Source organism: Dipodomys merriami, unplaced genomic scaffold (genome assembly GCF_024711535.1).
Source record: "Dipodomys merriami isolate MVZ:Mamm:240054 unplaced genomic scaffold, mDipMer1.0.p SCAF_12, whole genome shotgun sequence".
NCBI classification, from domain to species: domain Eukaryota; kingdom Metazoa; phylum Chordata; class Mammalia; order Rodentia; family Heteromyidae; genus Dipodomys; species Dipodomys merriami.
In genome coordinates this window covers 18,613,796-18,639,687 of record NW_027202493.1, presented here as the reverse complement: position 1 = coordinate 18,639,687, position 25,892 = coordinate 18,613,796, and the positions used below count along the sequence as shown (strand labels likewise).

General features: G+C 39.3%; 1 protein-coding gene across 4 annotated transcripts in view; it reads left to right on the top strand.

The window, feature by feature from the left end:
- The window catches only part of Fgl1 (fibrinogen like 1), a 30,881-nt gene extending 10,313 nt beyond the window's left edge, over positions 1 to 20,568 (top strand). For all 4 annotated transcript variants that reach the window (XM_070015971.1, XM_070015972.1, XM_070015969.1 and 1 more), the window contains 6 exons: positions 1,302 to 1,482; positions 10,055 to 10,214; positions 10,917 to 11,014; positions 14,387 to 14,475; positions 14,631 to 14,818; positions 20,202 to 20,568. In XM_070015971.1, coding sequence (XP_069872072.1) covers positions 1,302 to 1,482; positions 10,055 to 10,214; positions 10,917 to 11,014; positions 14,387 to 14,475; positions 14,631 to 14,818; positions 20,202 to 20,361 — 876 coding nt within the window. In that variant the 3' untranslated portion in view covers positions 20,362 to 20,568. The remainder of the gene's footprint in view (positions 1 to 1,301; positions 1,483 to 10,054; positions 10,215 to 10,916; positions 11,015 to 14,386; positions 14,476 to 14,630; positions 14,819 to 20,201) is intronic.
- Positions 20,569 to 25,892: the final 5,324 nt, after the last annotated feature.

Here is a 25,892-nt window from a genome sequence, read left to right as displayed (position 1 = left end):
GAGTGCTTGCCTTGCATGCATGAGGCCCTAGGTTCAATTCTTCAGCACCACATAAACAGAAAAAGCCAGAAGTGACGCTGTGGCTCAAGTGGTAGAGGGCTAGCCTTGAGCTGAAGAGCTGAGAGATAGCACCTAAGCTGAGTTCAGTCCCCACAACCAACAAGAAAGAAAGGAAGGAAGGAAGGAAGGAAGGAAGGAAGGAAGGAAGGAAGGAAGGAGGGAGGGAGGGAAGGAAGGAAGGAAAGAAGGAAGGAAGGAAGGAAAAACAAAGTATTAAAGCAAATTCAGTAGAGTTCCAACAACAGCTAAATATGTGAGATACTGGAGGATATGAGTGCCCCTTACAAACATAGCTTCCCTTATAAACATAGCATAAAGTTTAAATTACATTTTAAGAACTACAAATACAAATACAAATGCTACAAAAGCAAACTCATTTATTGGTAGGCACTGGTGGCTCATGCCTATAATCTCAGCTACTCAGGAGCCTGAGATCTGAGAATTGTGGTTCAAAGCCACAAAGGAAAGTCTATGAGATTATCATCTCCAATTACCATCAGAAAACTGGAAATGGTGTTGTGCCTCAAAGTGGTAGAGCACTAGCTTTGAGTACGAAGAGCTCACGGACAGTGCCCAGGCCCTGAGTTCAAGTCCTACAGCTGGCAAAAGAAAAAACAAATCAACTCAATTATTTAGGGGCTTGACATACTGATGATACAATTCGTTTCTACAAAATCCTTTACTGTTTGGAATACACAGAGGTGATATGCAGAGATTGAGATAAGCTTCATGAACCGGGAGGAGGCCAGTTTCCGCTTATCTTCCAGACATTCAAAAGCAATTCTTCTTCTCAAGATTGAGCTCATTAAGTTGTATTATGAAAATACAACTATAAAGTTCTTATCAGAGCTATTATGATTATTATTTTATTCTTTTTGTGTGTGTGTTAGTTATAGGGCTTGAACTCTGGGCCTGGGCACTGAATCTCAGCTCTTCAGCTCAAGGCTAGCGCTCTACCACTTGAGCCAGAGCTCTACTTCCAGTTTTCTGGTGGTTTATTGGAGATAAGAGTTTCACAGACTTTCCTGCCCCAGCTGGCTTTGAACCGCAGTCCTCAGCTAGGATTACAGGCATGAGCCTTATTCTTCAAATAGTAAATAATATGAGAACATTTCAAGCTACTTTCTGGCTGGGATAATATTCTGCAATAGGTCAGTTGGAGACAAAATGCAATCATTGATTTATTGATATTATTAGCAGCTTTTATTTCCCATGAAAATGAGATGTTCATTGCTTTGCAGGCTCTGGAAAATTGTTCCCAGGAGCTGGCACGACTCAGATCCCAGGTACACCAACTGGAAACCCGAGTCAAGCTGCAACAAGTCACAATTGGGCAGCTTTTGCATGAGAAGGAAGTCCAGTTCCTTGATAAAGGACAGGAGACTAACATCATTGACATTGGAGGCAAGAGGCAATATGCAGGTCAGAAGTGATTCTCTTTAAGTGCTTCAATAACCTGCCACACATATACATATTCAATCATGGTAGTGGGCATTTGAATCAGTCCTTTTTTGTTTGTTCTGAGACAAAGATTTCACTATGTAACTAGGGCTGTCCTTCAATTCACAATCTTCTTGCCTCAGCCTTCTGAACACTGCAGTTACAGGAAAGTCTTGCCAAGACTCCTTTTTCTGTTCTAGTCAGAAGCAACATAAGACATTGTGTCAATTTTAAATACCTTCTACCTTATGTTACATGTTTAAGTATTAAGTACAGGAAATGTTTACTATGAATGCTAAATATGTGAGAATTTCTATAGTTCCATAAGAAATCAGCACAATAGGTTTTGGGATTGTTTTTGTTGGTCATGGGGCCTGAACTCTGGGCCTGGGTGCTGTCCCTCAGCTCCTCAGGTCCTCATGCATGCAAGGCAAGCACTCTACCATTGAGCCACCTTCCCAGTTCAGCAAATAGATTTTTAAACTTTGGTTATACCCAATGATAATTGTGAATTTTTATATGTGAACTTTACCTTTGTGTGTTATATTTGTAAGATTTTTATCTTCTCTGTTTTGTTTTCATGTTTCTTCCAGTGATGTCTTCTTCTATTATTCAGCCTTGTTTTGAACTCTTGGACTCAAAAAAGCCTCTATCTCAGCCTTACATTAGCTGAGACTACAGATGCACCCCACTATACCCAGTTTTCCCTTCTGAAACTCTAACATATCCTAGGTGGAAATATGTGAATACTGTACAAAAAGAGATCAAGAAAGGAAAAAGAACCACACTTGTTAGAACATAAGAGAGTAACTTGTTGATGTGTATATTTTATGGTTTAATTATTTTCCTTTTGATTAAGCCAGTATTTCCCTCGTAGAAATGAAATGATTTTGAATTGTTAATATATTACACTCATCAATGCATATGTCATTATTTTCCATGTAAGACATCCACTTGACTTTTTCCAGCTATGTAACAGGCTTCTTTTAGAGCAAAGTCACTGTTGGAGACAAAGGGAATGCTACCTAGAGCACATTGTTTATATGTCTATTCCTGCACTATCATAACATGTTGTAATTTCTCTGTTTATGAATGTATCTTGTGGTCAATTATCTAGGCAGTATATGAGGTTTGAGGTTTTATTTTATTTACTTTCCTTCCTTATTAACCATCAAGATATTTAAAAAAAATAGTAGACCCTTATACTTATGGATGAAAGTAAGATAATGCATAGAAATAGGAAAAACAACAAGAGCAAATACAACTTGGAAAACATCTGACTATAATTAAAAGATTTTAGATGTCAAAGAGATGCCAAGCTGATAGGAATAAAATATATTTTGTGCTTCTGTACACACTAGTGTATGATATAAGAATTTGGGGAACTACAGAATGATAGCTTCAACAAAATTCTTCCTTGTCTTTCTTTACCATGATCTTAATCTCTTTCTGCTAAAACCCTTTTTCCTGAGTTCTAAAACCTCTGTTGCCCAGCATCTTGACCCTTAGCATCTGAATGTTACCCCTGCTCATCTTTATGGATCAGAAAGAGGCCAGAGCCTCTGGCCTGTGGTAGAACCAATGAATACAGAGCAAGGATGGCTGTAGGTCTGGACACAAAGAACAAAAAGAAGCCAGGGGGTAACAAAGACAGCCTGGGGAACATAAAGGGAATGTTCTGTCTGAAGCAGTAGCGATAGGGAGAAGATGGACAAAGAAACAGGAATTGGAACCTAGGAAGAGAATTCCTGTGGAGATTAGGCAATGCCATGAAAGACAGGTAAGAACTTCAATCTAAAAGAAAGCAGGGTCAGTAAATACTCTTGGAGACAGTGATTCTAGGCCAAGGCTACTCATGAGAAGCACACAGGGACTTTTTACAATGTTGATGCCTAACAAGAACTATGAAGGGTTGAGATTTTTCTCTGTTTGGAAGCTAATGAGTTATTCTGCAAGGGTTCTAGCAGAAGATATGGACTCCTGAATGAGAGACATGAGCTTTTGGGTTGTAGCAATGTCCCTTGTTCTCAAATACCAAGAGCCCAGCTCGGCAGACATTGGGCCACATTACAGCTGGCAGTGTTAAGTTTAGGGAACTATAATTTTTATTCTTAATTTACTTTATTGTTATTATAGAGGTGAGGTACAGAGGGGTAACAATTACATGAGTCAGGTAATGAGTACATTTTCTTTCATACAGTGTCTTCTGTTCCCTTCCCTCCCTCTCGTCTCCACCCAATATTTTATAATGGGTTACAAGCAAAGATACCCAGTCTTTGCCACAGAGGGAGATATTGTTTTATTTTGAATGAGCAGAAAATAAAACTACTGTCATTTTCAAAAAGAGACACTAACTCTATTTTCCAATGCTGATTATTATACAAATATCATTTTAAAGATAGTTCAGCACGTAAACTCTGTTGGACAGACATGTAGAAATGTACTTCATCCATGGAGAATTATCTATCAACTATGCCTCAGTCCCACTCCAGGCCAATTAAATGTACCTCCCTACAGAACAAGATGATTTGTGTTTTTACTGTTGGGTGTGGATGAGAACAGTCAAGACCAGAACCAGGTTTCACCAAATTTCTTCCCATGAACTAAGAATGCAGGTGAAGAAGACTTTCCTTCTTTCAGAAAGAACATGGTTCCTGTGGCAGTAGTTCTACATGCTACCATTTTTCTTGGTTGAAATTTGGGGGCTTGATTATAATTCAGACAGGAATCTACTCAGGAAAAATGAAGCAAACTGGGCACCCATGCCTATAATCTAGTGGCTGAGATCTGAGGTTCCAGGTTCAAAGACAGCAGGAGAGTAGGTGAGACTCTTACCTCTAATTAACTACCAAAAAGTGGAAAGCAGCAATGGGTCAAGTGGTAGAATGCTGCGCTTAACCAAAAAAACCCAAAAAACCCACAAAGGACAGTCCCCTGGGCCCTAAGTTCAAGCCCCAGAATACACATACACACACATACACACACATACACACACAGACACACACACACACACACACACACACACAAACACACACGCGCACATACACACACACAAAGCAGTAATTTTGAGAAGTGCTTATAGATTTAAAGATACATTTCCTTTTCTAGTTCTAAATATTTAACTCCTGTTTTGTCTAGGTGTTAGACTGGAAGGATTTTTAGCTCTTAGAATTTGTTAATAAATTTGAATAAGGTCCAGACTTGTAAGGGGAAAAAAAATCCTTGTATTTTTAGCACCTGAGTAAAGGCCCACACGTTACCTAAATCTATGGTCAGCTGATGGTTATATTATGATAGATAGGACAATCAAACACCAATTTAATGGGTTAGGTAATGGTAGGCTGCAGACAGTATGATATTTGTTACTAGGACTGTGTAACTAATCATCATAAAATAAGGCTTAGAACCTAAAACTCCAGACCCTTTGTTGAGCATGTGGTATATATACTATGAAATAATATATAAAATATAAGATCCTGTTCACATGTTTATGTTTATGAAGCTTGAATTGGAAAAAACCACATAGTATCTGTGTAGATATAAATTCCCTCTTTTCATTTACAAGTTGCTGTATTTTTACTAAATTATTTGTTGAAATGTAATTTGTTGCATGGTAACAAACATCTAATTACATACAACCTAGCAATTTGTACAAACAATACATACTATTATTATACGCTATGTAAAAATCCTGTATAATTAAATGGAATCTTTTTTTTTTTTTTTTTTTTTTTTTTGGTCAGTCATGGACCTGAACTCTGGGCCTGGGCACTGTCCCTCAGCTCTTCATCTCAAGGTTAGCGCTCTACCACTTGAGCCACAGTGCCACTTCCAGCTTTTTCTGCTTATGTGATGTTGAGGAATGGAACTGAAGGCCTCATGCATGCAAGGTATGAGCCACCTCCCCAGCTCCTAAATGGTATCTTTTTAGAGCCTTAGGTGCGATTGGGTTATGAATTTAAAGATTCCTGTGCCAAATTCCCATCCATTGGTGATAAATCTCAACCATCTGGCATCACATCTGTTCAGCCAACCAAGACTGATGGTTGTGCCGTGACTTCAGACCTCATGGCAGCCTCTTGAGGCAGGATGAGACAGGTTAGGGTGTAGACTTGGAAGTCTGGTTTCAAAGTCCCATTGCTTATCTTGCTAGTTGTGGTCTCTCATACATTCATTAACACTTATGTGTCTTATAGTCCTTATTGGTAAAATGGAACAGAAGCATTTGTTGTGAGGGTCTAATGAGATATCTTTTAACTCCAAAGAAGTAGTCAGTGAATGTCCATTATCTAGGGCATGACCAGGTCTTCTCTCCCTTGTTTCAGACACAGAAGTGAAGCTTCAGAAAGCATTTGATCTGCCCTAGCTGAGACAGAAATCTAAATTCAGGAAGTCTAGGAACTTTTGTCATGGTCACATAAACATCAATACCAGCTAACATCATGTGCCAAATGACCCTAGCAGGAAAGATTATCCCAAAAAAGTCACTCCCTCCATCTCAAAGAATAATGCTATTGCCAAATAACATACTTCCTTTCTCCGCCTAGCTTTCTTAAATTACATGGGGTGGGTGGATGATGACTGTGGTTCTAGTATGTTCCAATATCCTCTGTGAAATGGCAGCTGCTCTGTTGGCTTTCTTTTTTAAATGAAGAATATTCCCGTGCCAAGCACAGGAAGGCATGTGCTCAGGAGGCTAAGAGGGTCGTGAGCTCAAGGCTAGTCTGTGCTACATAGTGAGACCCTGTCCCAAAGACAAACAAAATAAGTATAGGGTACTTAGTGTCTCCCTTTAGTTCTCAACTTTGAGCTTCAGCCACCATTCAGAGAAAATAGAAAAAAGTCTTTTTAGTAGGCTGGCGTGCCTCTTTGTAAGGCTTAAACATTTAGCCTTCCAACATTGTTTGCTTTCTGCATGATCACAAGAACTATTCACATCACACAGTTTAATGCAGCATTTGTCACAGAAGGCAGAATTCCCTGGCTTCACTCTAGTATTATGTAAATATCCAAAAACCTGTACTTGAATTTTAATAGCATCATAAATAGAGAATTCTTCTAACTTTGCCCTTCTCCCACCTATTTAGGGGGTGGGGGGTTGAGTGGATCACAACATTTTGAAAATCACAGTTTTAAATATATAGGTAATTTTTTTTTCTCAGTCATAGAGCTTGAAGTCAGGGCCTGGGTGCTGTCCCTGAGCTTTTTCCTCTCAAGGCTAGCACACTACCACTTTTATTTGTTTTGTTTTTTGTTTGTTTTGTCTGTCGTGGGGCTTGAACTCTGGGCCTAAGCGCTGTCCCTCAGCTCTTCAGCTCAAGGCTAGCGCTCTACCGCTTGAGCTACAGCGCCACTTCCCACACTACCACTTTTATTCTTCAAGTGGTTAATTGGAGATAAGATTTGCATGGACTTTCCTGCCTGCAATGCTCAGATCTCAGCCTCCTAAAGAGCTAAGATTACTGGCGTTAGCCACTCTGGCACCCAGCTCAATATTTTTAAACTCTATATTAATCAAACAGGCAGCAAAAATACTAGTGTGTTTTGCTTTTGGGGGGGGGGGGAGCGATGTATACAATCTTGGGCCCTGAGGATTAGACTCAGGACTTCTACTTACAAGGTAGGTGCTCTACAGTTTGAGCCACCTTCTAGCCCCATTTTATTTTGCTTTGCTTTTGAGACAGGTTCTCACTATGTAGCCCAGGCTAGTCTGGAACTCAATATCCTGCTGTCTCTATCTCCCAATTATTAGGATGACAGATCTGCACCACCGAACCCAGTTTGTTTTGTGCTTTTCTGCTTTGTATTTATGTGTTGGTGCTTTTGGTTTTCTCTTGTTTGTTTGAGTGTGGCTTTTCTTCATTGAACCTTTCTTGTGGATATTAAAATAGTTCTCTGCTTTTGAAATGTTTACTCCACTTTACAGCAATCCTTTACATTGTTGCCAGATAATCCAGGTTGTCCTTGTACTTTCACTATAACAAACATGGAATCAGTCACTTTTCTGTGGTGTCTGGCTTTTTTTTTTCCTGAGGAGAAGGAATTTTTTTTGAGAAGGAAAAATGAAAAAACAAACAAACTCACAGATGGCATAAAATAGAAACAAATATTAATGTTGGCAGAAATCCCTATATTCATGAAGTTTTCCAAAGGCAAATGGTATAGCTAATTATTTTCATATTTGCCTGGAAAACAGTCTAAACTTAGTGAGTCTTTGTTATTTAGTTCATTGGTTGGAGAATGAATATTAGAATAAAAAAGAGTTCCTTTTTCTAAGTGGGGTAAAAGGTGCTTACTTTAATGAAAGTGTTAATATTTAGCTATAAGATTTCAGCTTTTTAATAACATTGAGCTAGCTTCCTGAAATCATTTTTTTCTTTTTCTCCCTGCTTTTCTTCTTGCATAGTTGCTCAAAGAGGGTCCATTTTTGAATCCAGCATCTATAAAAAGCATTATGCTTTTGACCTCTGAAAATAAATACATGATTCAACCCTAAATTCTCACAAAGATGAACATCTTACCAGAGTAATATAGGATTGATCTTAGTCTTGTGAGGGCATTGGAAAATGAATAAAGTTCTTTGTCTTTTTTTTTTTTTATTCCTGTTGCCCGTTCATTTTTTTTTAACATGCAGTCTATTTCTTTCTGTAATAGAAACAACAAAAACCAGTTCTAGAAAAATCTAACATGAGGGTGGGAAGGTGGCTCAGTGGTAGAGCGCTTGCCTTGCATGCTTGAAGCCCTGGGTTCAATTCCTGAGCACCACATAGCAGAAAAAAAAAAGCCAGAAGTGGCGCTGTGGCTCAAGTGGTAGAGCGCTAGCCTTGAGCTGAAGAGCTGAGGGACAGTGCCCAGGTCCAGAGTTCAGGCCCCACGACTGGACCCCCCCCAAAAAAGAAAAATTTGACATGAAAGCAATGAATAGGAAGGAAGAAGGAATTTAAAAACACACCATAAGACTAAAATAATTTAATTTGGGGATTTTTTAAAAAGAAATTGATAAAAATGATTACAGTGGCTGGGCGCTGGTGGCTCATGCCTGTAATCCTGGCTACTCAGGAGGCTGAGATCTGAGGATATCTCCGCTCAAAGCCAGCCCAGGCAGGAAAGTCAGTGAGACTCTTATCTCCAATTAACCACTAGAAAACCGCAGGTGGCGCTGTGGCTCAAGTGATACAGCGATAGCCTTGAGCTGAAGAGCTGAGGGACAGCACAGCACCCACGCTCAGAGTTCAAGCCCCATGACCGACAAGAAAAAAACAACAACAACAAATGATTAGAGTAAAAATGTGAAAGATATGTTAAAGCGTTTTTGCTTAAAATCTATGTCTGGAGCCTAGCTACTCAGGAGACTGAGATCTGAGGATTGCTGTTTGAAGCCAGCCCAATGCAATAAAGTCTGTGAGACTTTTATCTCCAGTAAACTACTCAGAAAAAGCCAGAAGTGGTTCAAGTGGTAGAGTGCTATCCATGAGCACAAAGAAGCTCAGGGACAGCATCCAAGCCCTGAGTTCAAGCCCAGAATGGGGGGGAAAAAATCTCTGGCTGGTTTAACATATTTTGGGGGGGGGGGGGTCCGGTCATGGGGCCTGAACTCTGGGCCTGGGCACTGTCCCTCAGCTCTTCAGCTCAAGGCTAGCACTCTACCACTTGAGCCACAGCACCACTTCCGGCTTTTTTCTGTTTGTTTATGTGGTGCTGAGGAATCAAACCCAGGGCCTCATGCATGCGAGGCAAGCACTCTACCACTGAGCCACCTTCCCAGCCCATGGCTCGTTATTCTTGAGACTACCTTTTTATACTGCCCACTACTTCAGTCACCCTACAACATGGCTTCCTGGTTTTCTAAATAATGCTTAGCCATAATCCTTAAGTCTGCGCAGATCAATCTTGAATGCCATGTTAATTTTCCTACCCTCAAGTAGCATAAGAACTAATATTAGTTTTTGGTGACAAACTGGTAACTGTTTTATTTCAAAGACCAAAGAAACACCCTGGCAAAGAAGAATACAATGATGAAAGAAATAGCAGAGGCTTGTAGTTTCTAACAAAAATATTCACAAATGTGTGGACTGTTAGACATTTCAGTGGGCCAGTAGAAATGAAATATCTGGTAAAACTGACAGGTTATAAGAACTTAAAACAAAAACTGACAAATGAAAAATGGAATTTGGGGAATGGTGGAAGGAACTGAAAACAATATGATTTATAGGACTCTTAAGTCAAGATAACCAATACTAAATTATTTGTTTGGTGTTCCATTTTGACTTTCAGTTTTAGATTTATAAGAGAGATAAATTCCACTATGTTGTCTAATAAAGCTACACGTTTCTCTTAATATACCATAATTAACTGAATACAAGTGATTTTGTTTTTAAATTGCTTTTTATGAAATTCATAAATAAGACAATGATCACTATATCATTCATTTTGTTCTCCTGGTCATACCACAGAGTCAGATGACAAATCCTGGGAGAGGAAATAAGACTTTTATTTACACTAAGTCTTTTCTTAAAACTTTTCATAACAAAGTTTTACATTGTTTCACCAACAGATTGTTCAGAGATTTTCAATGATGGATTTAAGAACAGTGGATTTTACAAGATCAAACCCCTTCGGAGCTCAGCAGAATTCTCTGTTTATTGTGATATGTCTGATGGAGGAGGATGGACTGTAATTCAGAGACGGTCTGATGGCAGTGAGAACTTCAACAGGTGTGTTAGTCACTAGACTTTATTTGGAGTAATAAATGTAAGATTTTTTTCTTTTTTTTTGCCAGACTTGGGGCTTGAACTCAGGGCCTAAGCACTGTCTCTGAGCTTCTTTTGCTCAGGGCTAGTGCTCTACCCTTGTGCCACAGCGCCACTTCTGGCTTTTTCTGTATATGTGGTACTGAGGAATCAAACCCATGCATGTTAGGAAAACACTCTACCACTAAGCCACATTCCCAGTCCTATATGTGAGAATTATAAGTTAAACCTTCTTATCATATCTGAAGTTCATTAGTTGGACAGACTTTATTTTTTGTTCTCTAAGTAAGACTACTGGGCTGAGCGATGGTGGCTCACAACTGTAATCTTAGCCGCTCAGAAAGCTGAGATCTGAAGATTGCAGCCTGAGCCGGAGAGCCCATGAGACTTTTATCTCCAATAAACCACCAGAAAACTGTATGTGGCACTGGGACTCAAGATGGTAGAGCACTAACATTGAGCAAAAGTGCTCAGGGACAGTGTCTAGCCCCTGAGTTCAAGCTCCACAACCACCACCACCAACAAAGTACTTAGCTCACTGGGAGTGAACTAAGAAAACATTGGAGGTTGGGGGTAGAGAATGCAGCTTGGGTTCTACAGGTGTTTATTCCAATTTTGCTAACACTAACTTTGGTTGAAATTATCCTTTGTTTTAAAATTTCTTAGAGGCTGGAGTGATTATGAAAATGGCTTTGGAAATTTTGTTCGAAGAAATGGTGAATATTGGCTGGGTAATAAAAATCTTCACCTACTGACAACACAAGGTACACGTTGTCTGATGTCAAGTTCATTTGAAATACAAAAGAAACAAACCTAAATGCCATCCACGAATTCAGACAATGGAACTAATTCAATAACCATCATGATTTGCAGATGGTGTAAACACCTGTTTAGCAAAATTTCCTTTTGTATAATGTGGCTACTTAAAACTAAGAAAGAGAATAAAAAGAAACTGAAACTGGATGGGAAAAGGATTGTTTGCTCATATATATTTTCTATTTCTCCCCTGCCCCCCTCTCTCTGTATGTGTGTAATGGGGTTTGACTGCTGGCCCTTTGCGTTTTCACTCAAGGCTAGGGCTCTCCTACTGAGCCACAGCTCTGCTTCTAGCTTTTTGATGGTTAATTGAAGATATGAATTCCATGGACTTTCCTGCCTGGGCTAGCTTTGAACTGGATACTTAAATCTCAGGCTTCTGAGTAGTTAGGATTATAGGCATGATCCACCAATGCCTGGCATATTTTGTATTTCTTAAAGGGAAATTTAATGTCATGATCGTTCTCAATAATTTTAAATGATTGAAAATGACATATCGTATATCAGTTATCTACGGTGACAATAATATGGTGTTAACAAGCCCATTTGAAATAAAGTGACATCAAAATAACCACTATTGATTGCTTCTCATAAATCTACAGAATAGCTGAGTGGTTTTGCTGATCAGGGCAGGGCTCTGCTGGTTTTGGCTAGCCTTGCTCACTACTCTGTGCCAGCATCCTGGTCAGAGGGAGGCTGGCTGCTCTGAGTTGGCCTCAGATGAACATATTTAGTGCTGTTCCATATGGTCTCACTTCCCAGCTTGCTAGACTGGACTTGCCCTTTATCAGAGTCAGGGCTTCAGTAAGAAAGTGAAGCACATAAATCTCTTGAGGTCTAGGCTTAGAACAGGCACAGAGTCGTTTTTTTCCTTCTACTAGTAAAAAGCAAGTCACATAAACAGCTCAGAGTTAATGCATTTCATCTATTATGATTATTATTGTTGGTGCCAGAATCTGAATTCTGGGCACACCCTTGCTAGACAGGAACACTTCCTCTTGAGCCACACCTCTAGCCCTATTGTATACTTATTATTTTCTGAGCTAGGGTCTGGCTTCCTGCCTGAGCATGTACCTGCCTATTTTAGACTTACTGATATAACTGAGATGATAGGTATGAGCTGTGAGCCACCACATTCAGCTGTCTTCCATTGAGAGGAACTTTTGTTCCTATTCTCAGCCTTCTGGGTAGTCTAGAATAAGAAGCATATGCTACTGTGTCCAGCTATGAGTGAAGAAAAAATCTCTTAAATGTCTCTGCCTGTATTGGCCTCAAACTGTTCTCTTCTTGTTTTCAGTCTCCCAAGTGGCTAAGATTATAAGCATGATCCACCAGTGCCCAACTCTAATGTATTAGTGTTTATCATACATAAGTACAAATATATGCACATCAGTGATTATGCTAAAACTGCTTTCACATTCAGATATCAACTCTTCAGAAATATCTTTTGACTTAGGTTTGTTGATCGTATTTTCTAATAGTCATCCCTATTTGTGCCACCAAGAACGTTTGTACAAAATTCCTCTACAATCTCTGGCAATCTTTTCCAATGTCATCCATTTTGCATGATTTAATGCTAACATTATCTTGATCTCATGAGCCAGTATCAAAGAAAGGTTTTCAGATAATGAAGCAACATTCCTATATCTTCTTGGAGTTGTTTTAAAGATTTTGCTAGCTGATCTTTTATAGTCCCAGGAAAAAAAATAACAGTACTTTTACTTGTAGGCAACAGTGTTGATATTATAATATATAGTAACTTGAATACTAAAGACTACATATCACCAAAAAAATGACATAAATAAATTAGTACTTATTTTTGAGATCAAGATTATTATTATTACTATTATTTGGATTAAGAAAATTATTAAACTATTAAGATTCTTTAGAAGTCTATCCTTTCATTAGAATTTTTTTTCCAGGGCTGGGAAAGTGGCTCAGTGGTAGAGCACTTGCCTTGTATGCCTGAGGCCCTGGGTTCGATTCCTCAGCACCACATAAGCAAAAAAAAGAAAAAAGCTGGAAGTGGCACTGTGGCTCAAGTGGTAGAGCGCTAGCCTTGAGCTGAAGAGCTGAGGGACAGCGCCAGGCCCAGAGTTCAGGCCCCACGACTGGATCAAAAAAATAAAAAAAAAGAATTTTTTTTCCATATTGAGGCTTGAACTCAGGGTCTCAGCTACCCCTGAGCCACAGCTTCTTCTGGCTTTTTGGTGGTTAGAGATAAGAGTCTCACAGACTTTTGTGTCTGAGCTGGCTTCAAACTATAATCCTCAGATCTGAGCCTCCTGAATAGCTAGGATTATAGGCATGAGCCACTGGTGCCCAGTTGTAAATTATTTGTAAATGTTAATAGTCAATGACACGTCATGCATTTTATTAATTTTTCCTAACATACACTAATTGTATAAGGAGTTTTCAATGGGATATTACCATGTATCTGTGCAATATACAGGATGCTCATTTTATACCTTAAATTGCACATGCACACACACATACACATATTTTAACATTCTTGCTAGTAGGCCACATTTTACCATTAAATTTGTTTAAATTTTGAAAGTGCATAAAGATTTATAGCAAGATGTCACTCAATTTCATTACATATAATTGTCCTATTCCCAGACTCAACTCAAGGTTCCAGACCCCTGCTCTCCTGTGCATTCACAAGCTTATATGCAAGAAAGAGGAAATGGGAAGGAGAGACAGAGAGAGAGCAAAAGAGAGGGAGGGAAGAAGAGAGAGACTCAGACTCATATTGAATACAATCTCAATTTTTTACCCCCATCCTGGGGCTTGAACTCTGGGCCTGAGTGCTGTCCCTGGACTCCTTTTGCTCAAGGCTAGGGCTCTACTACTTGAGCTACAGCAATACTCTCAGCTTTTTCTGTGATTAATTGGAGATAAGAGTCTCACGGACTTTCTTGTCTGAGCTGGCCTCAAACTGTGATCCTTAGATCTCAGCCTCCTGAGTAGTTAGGATTACAGGCATGAACCACCAGTGCCAGGCTAAAATCTCAATTTTAAAAGCAAAGTTTTAGTAAGGGAAGAAAAATGATTGCCTTAAACAAATAGGTAAAGCTTAGGTTTCTCAGTCTTCATTTCCACAAACAACTCCCTCTTTCCTACTTTTCTTAACATGTACTATGTTTTCTTCCAGGACCTCTAACCAGACACATGTAGTTTATCAATAAGCACATTATAGATCATTCTCTCACCTTTCTTTCCTCCTTTCCTTTCTCTGTTTCCTTCCTACCTTCCCTCTTTTCCTTTTATGCATTTTAGGAACTACAATTTCTTGTTTTGTTTTGTTTTTTCTTCAGGAGACTACACTTTAAAAATTGACCTTGAAGATTTTGAAAAAAAGAGCCGTTATGCACAATATAAAAATTTCCAGGTTGGAGATGAAAAGGTATTAAAATTTTCATGAATTCATACTGAAAATACATACCATAACTCTGAAGTCAGAAGAAATTACAACACACACAGAGCCTGGTTTTTATTTATTAAACAACTTGTTTGTAAAATGATGGCCACTGATAGTAAAACTTACCTCATTTCCTCTAGAATTCCTATGAGTTGAATATTGGTGAATATTCTGGAACAGCTGGAGATGCCCTCTCAGGAAATTTTCACCCTGAGGTGCAATGGTGGGCTGGCCACCAAAGAATGAAGTTCAGCACATGGGACAGAGATAACGATAATTATGAAGGGAATTGTGCAGATGAAGATCAGTCTGGCTGGTGGTTTAACAGGTTTGATGCTTTATAAAAATACTTCTTGGTTGGGAATGTAGCTTAGTGGTAGAGGGCTTGCATGAGGCCCTGGATTTGATTCCTCAGTGCCACACAAACAGAAAAGGCCAGAATTGGTCCTGTGGCTCAAGCGGTAGAGTGCTATCCTTGAGCAAAAGAAACTTAGGGACAGTGCTCAGGCCCTGAGTTCAAGCCCCACAATTGGCAAAAAAAAAAAAAAAAAAAAAAAATCTTGTAATAGCATTAGTAATATTTCACTTGTGGCATTAATTATAATATATGATATAATGTCAGTTAAGTAATTACCCTTGTTAGGATTCTTCAGCAGTGAAACATATTTTGTTTATGATATGCATTTACTGAAGTTTGAAAGGTGTGCCATAGAAACAAATTAGTGGTTTCACAAAGAGTATTTGCCAACTGAATTAAGGATGATATATAAATAGAAAGTTGATATAAAAAGATAGCCTATCTACCCATGAAAAGTATTCATGGCCTATTGTAAACCAAGTAGCGCTTCCCCTTCTTCTATCTTAGCCATTGTTATTGTCATTTTTACATTTTGTTTTGTTATCTGTGCAATTCTTCTTTTCATTCATTCTGACTTTTGTTAATTCACCGAATCCAAGACCTCCCAATTCAGAACTTTTGGCTACTTACTTTGAATATTTCACTATTACTTTATAGCAAGCTTATTCCATTTTTGGCTGTACAAAGTTCTTCCATTTCTTTCATTTACTTATTTATTTTATTTTTCTTTATACCAGTCCTGGGGCTTGAACTCAGATCCTGGGTGTTGTCCCTGAACTTTTTGCTCAAGGCTAGCACTCTACCACTTGACTTACAGATCCATTTCCAGTTTTTTGTTGGTTGATTGGAGATTAGTCTCACAGGCTTTCCTGCTTGGGCAGGCTTTGAACTGTGATTCTCAGGTCTTAGTTTCCTGAGTAGCCAAGATTACTGGTATAAGCCATTAGTACCCAGCAAGATCTTCCTTTTATGGACTTGAAATCTACAGTCTTATGCATTGCCAGATTTTCTCTTAGTGGCTATAGAGTAATTGTAATTTCTTTCCAAAATTATTCTTCAAGCACTGAATGAGAGGCTATTTATTGCATTCCTCAGTATTTTCTCTTCTCGTAGCCAAATAACTCTGATTCCTTTAACCTAGATGGGTTCCAGACAGCTCCTTTTATTATAATCACAGAACTCAGTAAGGAATGGAAACTTCATGCAGAAAATCTTCTCTTAAAAGTGATCTAGTAAGCCTATTGTGTCTGCAAAGTGGATGTGCTCCACTTGTTAGACAGTGCATGAGCTCTGAACGTTTTCTCATAAGAAGACAGGAGCCATGCCAAAACACTTGGACATTTAAACTTTCCATTATGGAATCTTTGGTGAGTATTTCTGAGGTGTCAGATTTTCCATATAATTGAGAACCACTCATTTAAATTCCACCATCCATCTCTTAACTTACTTTTTCTTAGCGTAAGTACTTTCCAAGCATTTTAGAAATTCTCTATGCTATTGATTGGAATATGCCAGACATATGTTAGTTTTTCTTCAAGTTATGAAAATCCTCATTATGACAATAATTACTGTTATGGGCTGGTGGTATGCTCAGTGTTGACACAACCCATAAATAATACTTTTTCTGGTTTGTAAATTAGAGTCAATTTAATGTTTGGCTACTTGTAAAGGAACAGGAATATAGTTCCTTTACAGAGAAAGGACAGAGAAACAAAATTTCTTTTCCAGCTTTCTAAATTAAAAGTGATCATCTTTGCCCTGTTGGCTTTCCTTGTGCTCATTCCTTTATCCTCCTCTTTCTTTCCTTTGTTCTTCAAAGTTAGCATTATTTAAAACTTACCTATAACTCACAAAGCCATCAATAGTCAATCAAAAATCAATCTGAGCTGGGTACCAGTCACTTGTGCCTATGATCCTAGCTACTCAGGAGGCTGAGATCTGAGAATTGTAGTTCAAAGCCAGGTCAGGCAGGAAAGCCCAAGAAACTCTTATTGCTAATTAACTACCAGAAAAGCCAGAAGTCTAGCTCAAGTGGTAGAGTCCTAGCCTTAAGCAAAAAAGTTCAGGGACAGTGCCTAGACACTGAGTACAAGCCCTGGGACCAGCACAACCACAACAACAAAAACCAATCACTTTGCCAGGCACTGGTGGTTCATACATGTAATCCTAGTTGCTCAGAAGGCTGACATCTGAAGATAGAGGTTCAAAGCCATCCAGCTAATTCTGAGAGACTCTTATTTCCAATTAGCCAGCAAGAAGCCAGAAATGAAGGTGTGATGAAAGTGGTAGGGCATCAGCCTTGAGAAAAATAAACAAACTAAGCAAGATCTCTTGGCTCTGAGTTTAAGCCCCAGTAAAAGCACAAATAAAATAAAATTACAAAATCAATCTGTTTGGTTTTTTTAATGGAATTCCCATATGCAGAAATAATCACCACTATCACCATGTGATCAAAAGCATGTTCCAATTGGCTGGTTTGCTGCACTTGAGTAGAAAGTGGTGCAGATATTGATGTAGGCAAGTAAATGATTTGTTTGACAATAAAGATGGGGATTCAGGAGGAAGAATGAAAAGGAGCCACCTACAAAAAATCAAACACACCAAAGAGAAAGTAGATTTTTTTTCCCCAGGAAGTTAGCAGTGTTTCTACCTTACTCAATGCTAGTACTATAGTTTACTTATCATTCTCACTATATTTTCTTCTTTACTTTGCTCTCCATGTCTTGCAGTTCTAGTTTATATGTATTGTTAACACTCCATAATTATTCCTCAGCTAACAAATCAAGCACAGAGCATTTCTGTCTTCTCTGCCTTATAGTCTTTTCAGGCTTCTTCTTTACCAAAGAGGCACAAACTGTTCCTTAATGTCATGCCATGTCCAGGCTGTTACAGAAACTGAACGATGCTGGAAATTTGGTGGTCTCAGGACACTAAGTGACCATACAATCTGTTTCCTATTAGAGTTCACATCACAACCAAATATAAAAGTATATGTAGTAGACATCTCTGTATAAAAATGCTAAAATATTTATTCTGAAGGCCCAACATACATTTTTTTCTCTGTGTGTGTTGATACTGGAGCTTGAGCTCAAGGTCTAGGTGTTGTCCCTTAGCCCTGGGGACTGTCACTTAGCTTTTTCACTTAGTCACAGCTCCATTTGTGGATTTTTGCTGGTTAATTAGAGATAAAGGTCTCACAGACTTTCCTGCCTTGGCTGGCTGTGAATCTCAATCCTCAAATCTCAATCTCTTGAGTAGCTAAAATTAGAGATGAGCCACAGGTGATGGCTCTTTCTGTTATTTCATTTTATTTGTCAGTCACGGGGCTTGAACTCAGGGCCTGGGCACTGTCCCCGAGCTCTTCAGCACAAGGTGAGCTCTCTCCCACTTGAGCCACAGCACCACTTACGGTCTTCTGGTGGTTTATTGGAGATAACAGTCTCATGACTTTGCTGCCCATGCTGGCTTAGAACCATGGTCCCCAGATCTCAGCTTCCTGTATCTAGGATTACAGGTACAAGTGCCTGGCTTTCTTTCTGTTATTTTAAAACACAATAGGAGCGGGGCACTGGTGGCTCACACCTGTAATCCTAGCTACTCAGGAGGCTGAGATCTGAGGATCATGGTTCAAAGCCAGCCTGGACAGGAAAGGCCATAAGACTCTTATCTCCAATAAATCACTCAGAAAACTGAAAGTGGCACTGTGGCTCAAGTGATAGAGCACTGAAGAGCTGAGGGACAGCATCCAAGCCCAGAGTTCAAGCCCCATGACTGACATACCAAAACAATAAAAACACAATAGGTTCTTAAATGTCACAAGTTTAGTATATATGATTGCAGTTAGTGACACCATTTAAATTAGGAGGACTTCCAGAACAGTCAATAAAAAGCAAATTACTAAGCTAAATGATTCAGTCAGCCATTCTGCATTTATGGATAAATTATGTGCTTTCGTGGTGTGTGTGTGTGTGTGTGTGTGTGTGTGTGTGCGCGCGCGCGTGCGCACGCACGCATGCATGCTTACATGCATGTGCTCCAGGCCTGGTGCTTGAACTCCAGGCCTGGGCACTGTCCCTGAGCAGCTGGTATTATAGACATGAGCCAGCCACAAGTGCCTGGCTTGAATTATGTCCTTTTTTTGGTTCATTATTTTGAGGGTTCCTATAGATTTTTACCTTGTGAATAGTCTTCTTATACCCTAATGTCTTGACATTTTAAATCACTTAAATAAAGAAATGTATGATAGTATCACAATAATGCAATACAGAAAATAATCACACATTTCTTATAATGCATATATACCAAAGACAAATACATGTTCAGACTTCAAACCAGGAAGAGGATCATTTAAAGAACTTTATGATAACCTAATAAACCTACAGATTGGTGTAATGTATGTTAAAAATTAACAACTCAGATTGTTAGTTGATGGTTAGGAAAATTTTTTTTTTTTGGTTAGGAAAATTTTTAATGGTTTAGGCTTTGCTTGCTCAACTTTTGAGATTGACATAATTGATATGCTAGGGATTTGAAGCAGGAAGAAGGAAGGTAGTTTGAATCGCGAAAGTCACATCTTGGCAGCACTGATGAACCTCAGAGGGCAAATAAACCGGAGAGGTGGCAGCAGAGGCCTTGCCCCACATCTGCTTTCCTAATCAGGACACAAAGGTGCCACTGCTCTGATCAGGAGAATATAAGACGGGAGGCCTCAAGGTCCCTTTTCTTTGCTTCTCTTTCTTTTTTGTTTAAAAGCGATCGGGGCCAGGAACCAATGGCTCACACCTAGAATCCTAGCTACTCAGAGGTTGAGTTCTGAGGATCACAGTTCAAAGCCACCTAGAGCAGGAAAGGCTATGAGACTCTTACCTCCAATTAACCACCCAGAAGCCAGAAGTGGAGCTGTGGCTAAGCACTTGAGCAATAAGCACTAAGCCTTGAGCAATGGAGCTCATGGCCTGAGTTCAAGCACTAGGACTGGCACCAAATACATAAATAAATACAAAAATAAAAGCTTTTGAGAATAGAAATGCTTATGTTTTTCCAGAGTCTTTACAAGTGGCCCAATTGGATCTTCAGATTTGTTATGGCACATAAAAAACTATGTTTCTTGAAATTTCCCTGTTTGGGGAAACATATTCATTTGTTTAAGAAATGTCAAATGTTATAGTTTATACGTTTTGGTCATTTGCTAGTAAGGTAAACAGTTTGCAAAGACTTTTCTTTTCCTCTCCCCTCTTCTACCCTCCCCTCCCATTCCCTCTCTTCTCCTCTTCCTTACTCCCCTCCCCTCCTCTCCTCTCCTCTCCTCTCTTCTTCTTTTCATGCTGAGTGTTATCTCTTTTTTTCCCACCAGGTGTCACTCTGCAAACCTGAATGGCATATACTACCAAGGCCCCTACACAGCCCAAACCGACAATGGGATTGTCTGGTACACTTGGCATGGATGGTGGTATTCTTTGAAATCTGTAGTCATGAAAATCAGACCAAATGACTTTATTGCAAATATTCTTTAGTGTTCATGTTGGGCTTTCATTCCTGCAATTCATCTTGGTTTAAATGATTTGAAAAAAAATAACAATTTTAAACATAGACATGTATAATGGGGACAATCATGTATACTACTTTCCATTTTTAAAATTTGCCTGTATTGCTGAATGTATTTTCAGTGTATCAAATATGCAATATTTACCAAATTAAATGTAAATTGTATTACTACTTAATTCTGTTTGTTGGTTGGTTGATTGGTTGGTTATCTTTTTTTTGGGGGGGGGTCTGGTCGTGGGGCCTGAACTCTGGGCCTGGGCGCTGTCCCTCAGCTCTTCAGCTCAAGGCTAGCGCTCTACCACTTGAGCCACAGCGCCACTTCCAGCTTTTTTCTTTTTGCTTATGTGGTGCTGAGGAATCGAACACAGGGCCTCAGGCATGCAAGGCAAGTGCTCTACCACTGAGCCACCTTCCCAGCCCCAGTTGTGAGTCTTAAACTCAGGGCCTGGCCGCTGCCCCTGAGCTTTTTTATGCTCAAGGCTAGTTCTCTACCACTCTGAGCCATAGTGCCACTTTCAGTTTTCTCGTGGTTAGTTGAAGATTAGAGTATTATGGACTTTCTTGCCCAGGCTGGCTTTGAACTATGATCCTCAGATCTCAACTTTCCGAATAGCTAGGATTATAGGTGTGAGCCACTGATACCTGGCTACTTACTGAATTTTTGTGTGCAAAGAACTGTGATAAAGAGCTCACAATGTACCAAAAAGGAAAGAAGCGAAACCATGAACTATGTGCCATCATTTAAGAAATTATAAATTGAGGGGCTGGGAAGGTGGCTCAGTGGTAGAGTGCTTGCCTTGCATGCATGAGGCCCTGGGTTGGATTCTTCAGCACCACATAAGCAAAAAGAAAAAAGCCAGAAGTGGTGCTGTGGCTCAAGTGGTAGAGTGCTAGCCTTGAGCTGAAGAGCTGAGGGACAGTGCCCAGGCCCAGAGTTCAGGCCCCACGACCAGACCCCAAAATAAAAAAGAAGTTATAAATTGAGTAGTATGTCATTGACTAATATAAAATTCTGCAGATATTAGATTGCCAAACCAACTGCATACACCATAAATAGTATAATTTGGGCTTTTACTCAGGACTTTGGATAGAGATGAAACTCTTAGGCACAACCCAAGATCCTAACACCTATAAAATACTACCCATTTTTTGGATATTTATTTAGGTGATATTCTTCTTTCATAGGTCCCGTTTTGACTTTTATGTCAACCCCAGCAGGTGTTTTGATAGCCAGTTAGCAGAGCTGAGAATTTATAGATGTGAGTTTTTGTAAGTGTTCAAAGTTATTACAAAGTTAATGAGGAGACAACTCATAATAAAAAGGACTCAAATTAAGTCCCATAATGCTAAATAAAATGTTTTACCTCTATCCTGTAGCTTTTCTAGATAGAATTTGAATGAGTGATTTTCAGCTGAGATAAACATCTGAATCTAAAGGCAAAATAAGGCAGGTGCCTGTAATTCTAGCAACTCAAGGAGGCTGAAATCTGAGTATATCACAGTTCAAAGCCAGCCCCGGCAGGAAAGTCTGTGAAACTCTTATCTCCAATTAACCACCAGAAAACTGGAAGTGGTGCTGTGGTTCAAGTGGTAGAGTGCTAGCCTTGAGCTGAAGAGCTCAAGGACAGTGTCCAGGCACAGAGTTAAAGCCCTGTGACCAACAAAAATAAAATAAAGGCAAAAGATTCTAAAAATTGTGTGCCAGCTTAGTTCTAGGCATAAAGGTTGCAGTTCAAACCTACATGTAGTTTAGTTGTTTGAGAAAGATAATACTTCCCAGGTGTGATGGCCCAGCCTTGTAATACCAGCACTGGAAAGGCCTAAGGATCACAGTTCAAGGCCAGTGTGGGCTACATAGTACATTCAAACTTCAGACTGAGCTACATTGGGAAACTTTGTCTTAGACAACCAGCAGCTACCTAGGAGTATAGCTTAGTGGTTGAATACATGACTCACTTGCTAAGTTCAATACTACCTGGTTTCCTACCACCACACTTAGGCCAAAGAAAGATACATATTCATGAGCTAACCACAGACATGTAAATAATTTCATATGCTAAAAAAATACAAAGTAGAAATATATTCCTATGGCTGGAGGCATAACTCCACTGGTAATACTTGCCTCATAAGCACAAGGCAATGAGTTCAAATCCCAATATCACCAAAAGAAAAAAAAAGGGAAGAAGAAAGAATCCTGTGCCTTGGGGATCTAAAGTAAAGCAGGTGGCTTGACCTCACTGGGGTTTGGGGAGGGGTTTTTACATTGAGACCTTCAAACTAGTATACTTAGAGAGATCATTGCAGGCTGAAAGAACCCCATGTGTAAAATACTCAATGTAAGAAAGTACATGGGGACAAAAGAAGGTTAGACAGACAGTATAATTTAATGACCCTTACTTAAATCCTTAAATAGCTTTATAGCTAGTTGATAGCTGTTGCTTTATACCTGAGTGGGCAAAGAACTAAGTACCTTTTCAGAGTTTCACCTCGCTCATTTAATACTGTGTGCCTCCCAACATTGCTCTGAGGATTACACAAGATAAATGCTTCGCAGAATGCCTTGCACAAAGTAAGCACAAAGAGCTAGTTCTGGTTGTTGGTGAAGCAGGTTAAATGGCAAGAAATCATGGTTCAGATAAACACCTGGAAGTTAGTTATACTTCATCCTGGAAAGCAGCGTTCACCTAAACAGCACTCTTTAACCATGACATCAGACAGTTCAGTTGGGGGATCTTGCTAAGATGACAATTCTGGTGTTAGGCCCAAGATTCTGCTTTTCTAACAAGTTTCTAGACTGTGCAGGTCTAGGAATCACACTTTGACCAATGTAATGTAGAGAGCCATAATTCTATGAGATATGAAATGATAGGTACAGGAACAAAATGGGCTCCTTGACCAAACAAGTTTGGGAGATGCTATCTCTGCAAATGAGAATTTCTCAGGTCCTTGAATATGCTAATATGAATCCTGAAGTTCCAAGTGGACACACAGTATCTGCTGTTTTTTTGTCTTCATCACAGTGCAAGGTGTAAACCACCTGATTATGAGAATCCAGACAGATATTTGTTGTTCTTTTTTTTTTGGGGGGGGGGTCCGATCGTGGGCCTGAACTCTGGGCCTGGGCCCTGTCCCTCAGCTCTTCAGCTCAAGGCTAGCGCTCTACCACTTGAGCCACAGCGCCACTTCCGGCTTTTTTTTTCTGCTTATTTGGTGTTGAGGAATCGAACCCAGGGCCTCAGGCATGCAAGGCAAGCACTCTACCGCTGAGACACCTTCCCAGCCCAGATATTTGTTGCTCTTATATAACAAGAACTCAGAAGGAAGATAGTTACTGGCTGAGGGTCAGATGTCCTTACATCATACTTAATACTTCATTCAAAAGGGCAAGTTGTCAGCTAGGAGTGGTGGTTCTAACTGTAATCTTAAGCTACTCAGGAAGTGTAAATAGGGGGATTATGGTCCTAAACCAGTGTGAGCAAAGTTAGCTCCAGACACTAACTAAAAATCCAACTAAAACAAAAAATGAAAAGGACTGGGGCACGGCTTAAGAGATACAGGGAATGTTTATTGCAGCACTGTTCGCAATAGCTAGAATATGGAAACAACCTAGATGCCCCACCACAGATGAATGGATCCAAAAATTGTGGTATCTATACACAATGGAATATTATGCAGCCATTAGAAATGACAAAATAATGGCATTTGCAGGGAAATGGATGGAGCTAGAAGGAATCATGTTGAGCGAGGTAAGCCAAGAACAAAGAGACAAACAGTACATGGTCTCCCTGATAAGTGGATGATAAATCCAAAATGTTAGGTGATATGACAAAACTAACAGGACTTAAGAAAAAAAGAACTCCCACTCATCTGGTTGAACCACTACCAAATATCCCCATGCTGCTGATCACATATATGGTATATAACATGTGAGCACCGTTATATATTACAGACTGTGATAGACAATTTGCTCCAGGAAAGTTAGAATGAACTTGTGACTTTAAACGAGCATCATTATTCCTCAATACTGTGAATTACCAGAAATTAAGTAATCACTTAATCACAATCAAAAAAAAAAAAAAAAAGAACCTTGGGGAAGGGAGGAAGGGAGGGGATGGTAGGGGGAAAACAATGGAGGGGGTAACAATGTTCAAGAGGAAGTGTACTCATTACCTCACTCATGTAACTGTAACCCTCTGTATAGTATCTTTACAATAAAAAAATTAAAAAAAATAAAATAAAACAACTTAGCCATGAAAACAAAACAAAACAAAACAAAACAAAAAGAGATACAGGGAAGCCTCGAGACCCTGAGTTCAATCCTTAGTACCACAAAATGAATAAATGAGTGAGTGACTAAACAAACAACAAGTTATCCATGCACTTCCTGCTTCAAATCCACTCTCAAAGCAATCAAAGAAAGGTGAAGGGTGAGCAGACTTCATTTTATACCTTGCTGGTCAGAAACATCATATGTTCACTCCATCTGTAAATGAGAAGAATCAGGAAAGAGAGGAGTTAATTTTAGTTTCTTTCAGAATGTACAGGTAAGGGAAAAGAGTTTTCCATGGTCTTGAACTTTTTTTTAAACTGCTGTTTATGGGAGCATTGTTCCATAGAGTATATTTTAGGATTAAAATAATGGAACACCACTGACAATGTAAAATACAGGTATTACATGCTCAAGTTGTAGCCTGATGAATTCACACAATTGAGAGATCAAAAGAAGAAAAGCTTTAGAAAAAAAGATTCCACACAGAACAGTGAAAGGTGGTTAAACAAGAATGTTATATAAATCTCAGTGTAATTGCTTTTCAATACAGAAAAAGGAATGAAAATACCATAAAAAAGATGGAAGGGAAGGAGGTTTAATGAAAGACTGGGTTTAGTGAGAATGTTATTTATATTAAGTCTATTTTAGTGGAGAAGGAGAAAGCTAGTGGACATGAAATAAAGACAGAAAACAATCAGTTGAGGAATATACATGCAAAAGGGAGATACTGGACTTGTTTTTCCTGAGCTCAATACATCAGGGAGACCCAGTCTAAAACAAATTCCTGCAGTGTTTCACTTTAGAGTTATTTATTAGCCTTCATTATTTCAAAAAAAAGCAAAATGATTTTATTTTTGTTGGTTGTAAGGCTTGAACTCAGGGCCTGGATGCTGTCCCTGGGCTCTTTTTGCTCAAAGCTAGTGCTCTACCACTGTAAGCCACCACTCCATTTCTGGTTGTTGAGTGGTTCATTGGAAGTAAGAGTCTCATGAGGACTTTTCTCCCCGAGCTGGCTTCTAATTGCAATCCTCAAATCTCAGTCATCTGAGTAGCTAGGATTACAGGCATAAGCCTCTGGCCCCAGGCTGCAACATAATATTAATTCATATTAGCTGATTACACTTTGAGGTTCACAAGCTTTCAATGGCTTTGAATGCTTTTATTTATTATTTTAATGAATTATAGAGAATCATGGAAAGAGAATCATCTGGGTTTAAGAGCTAGTATCCA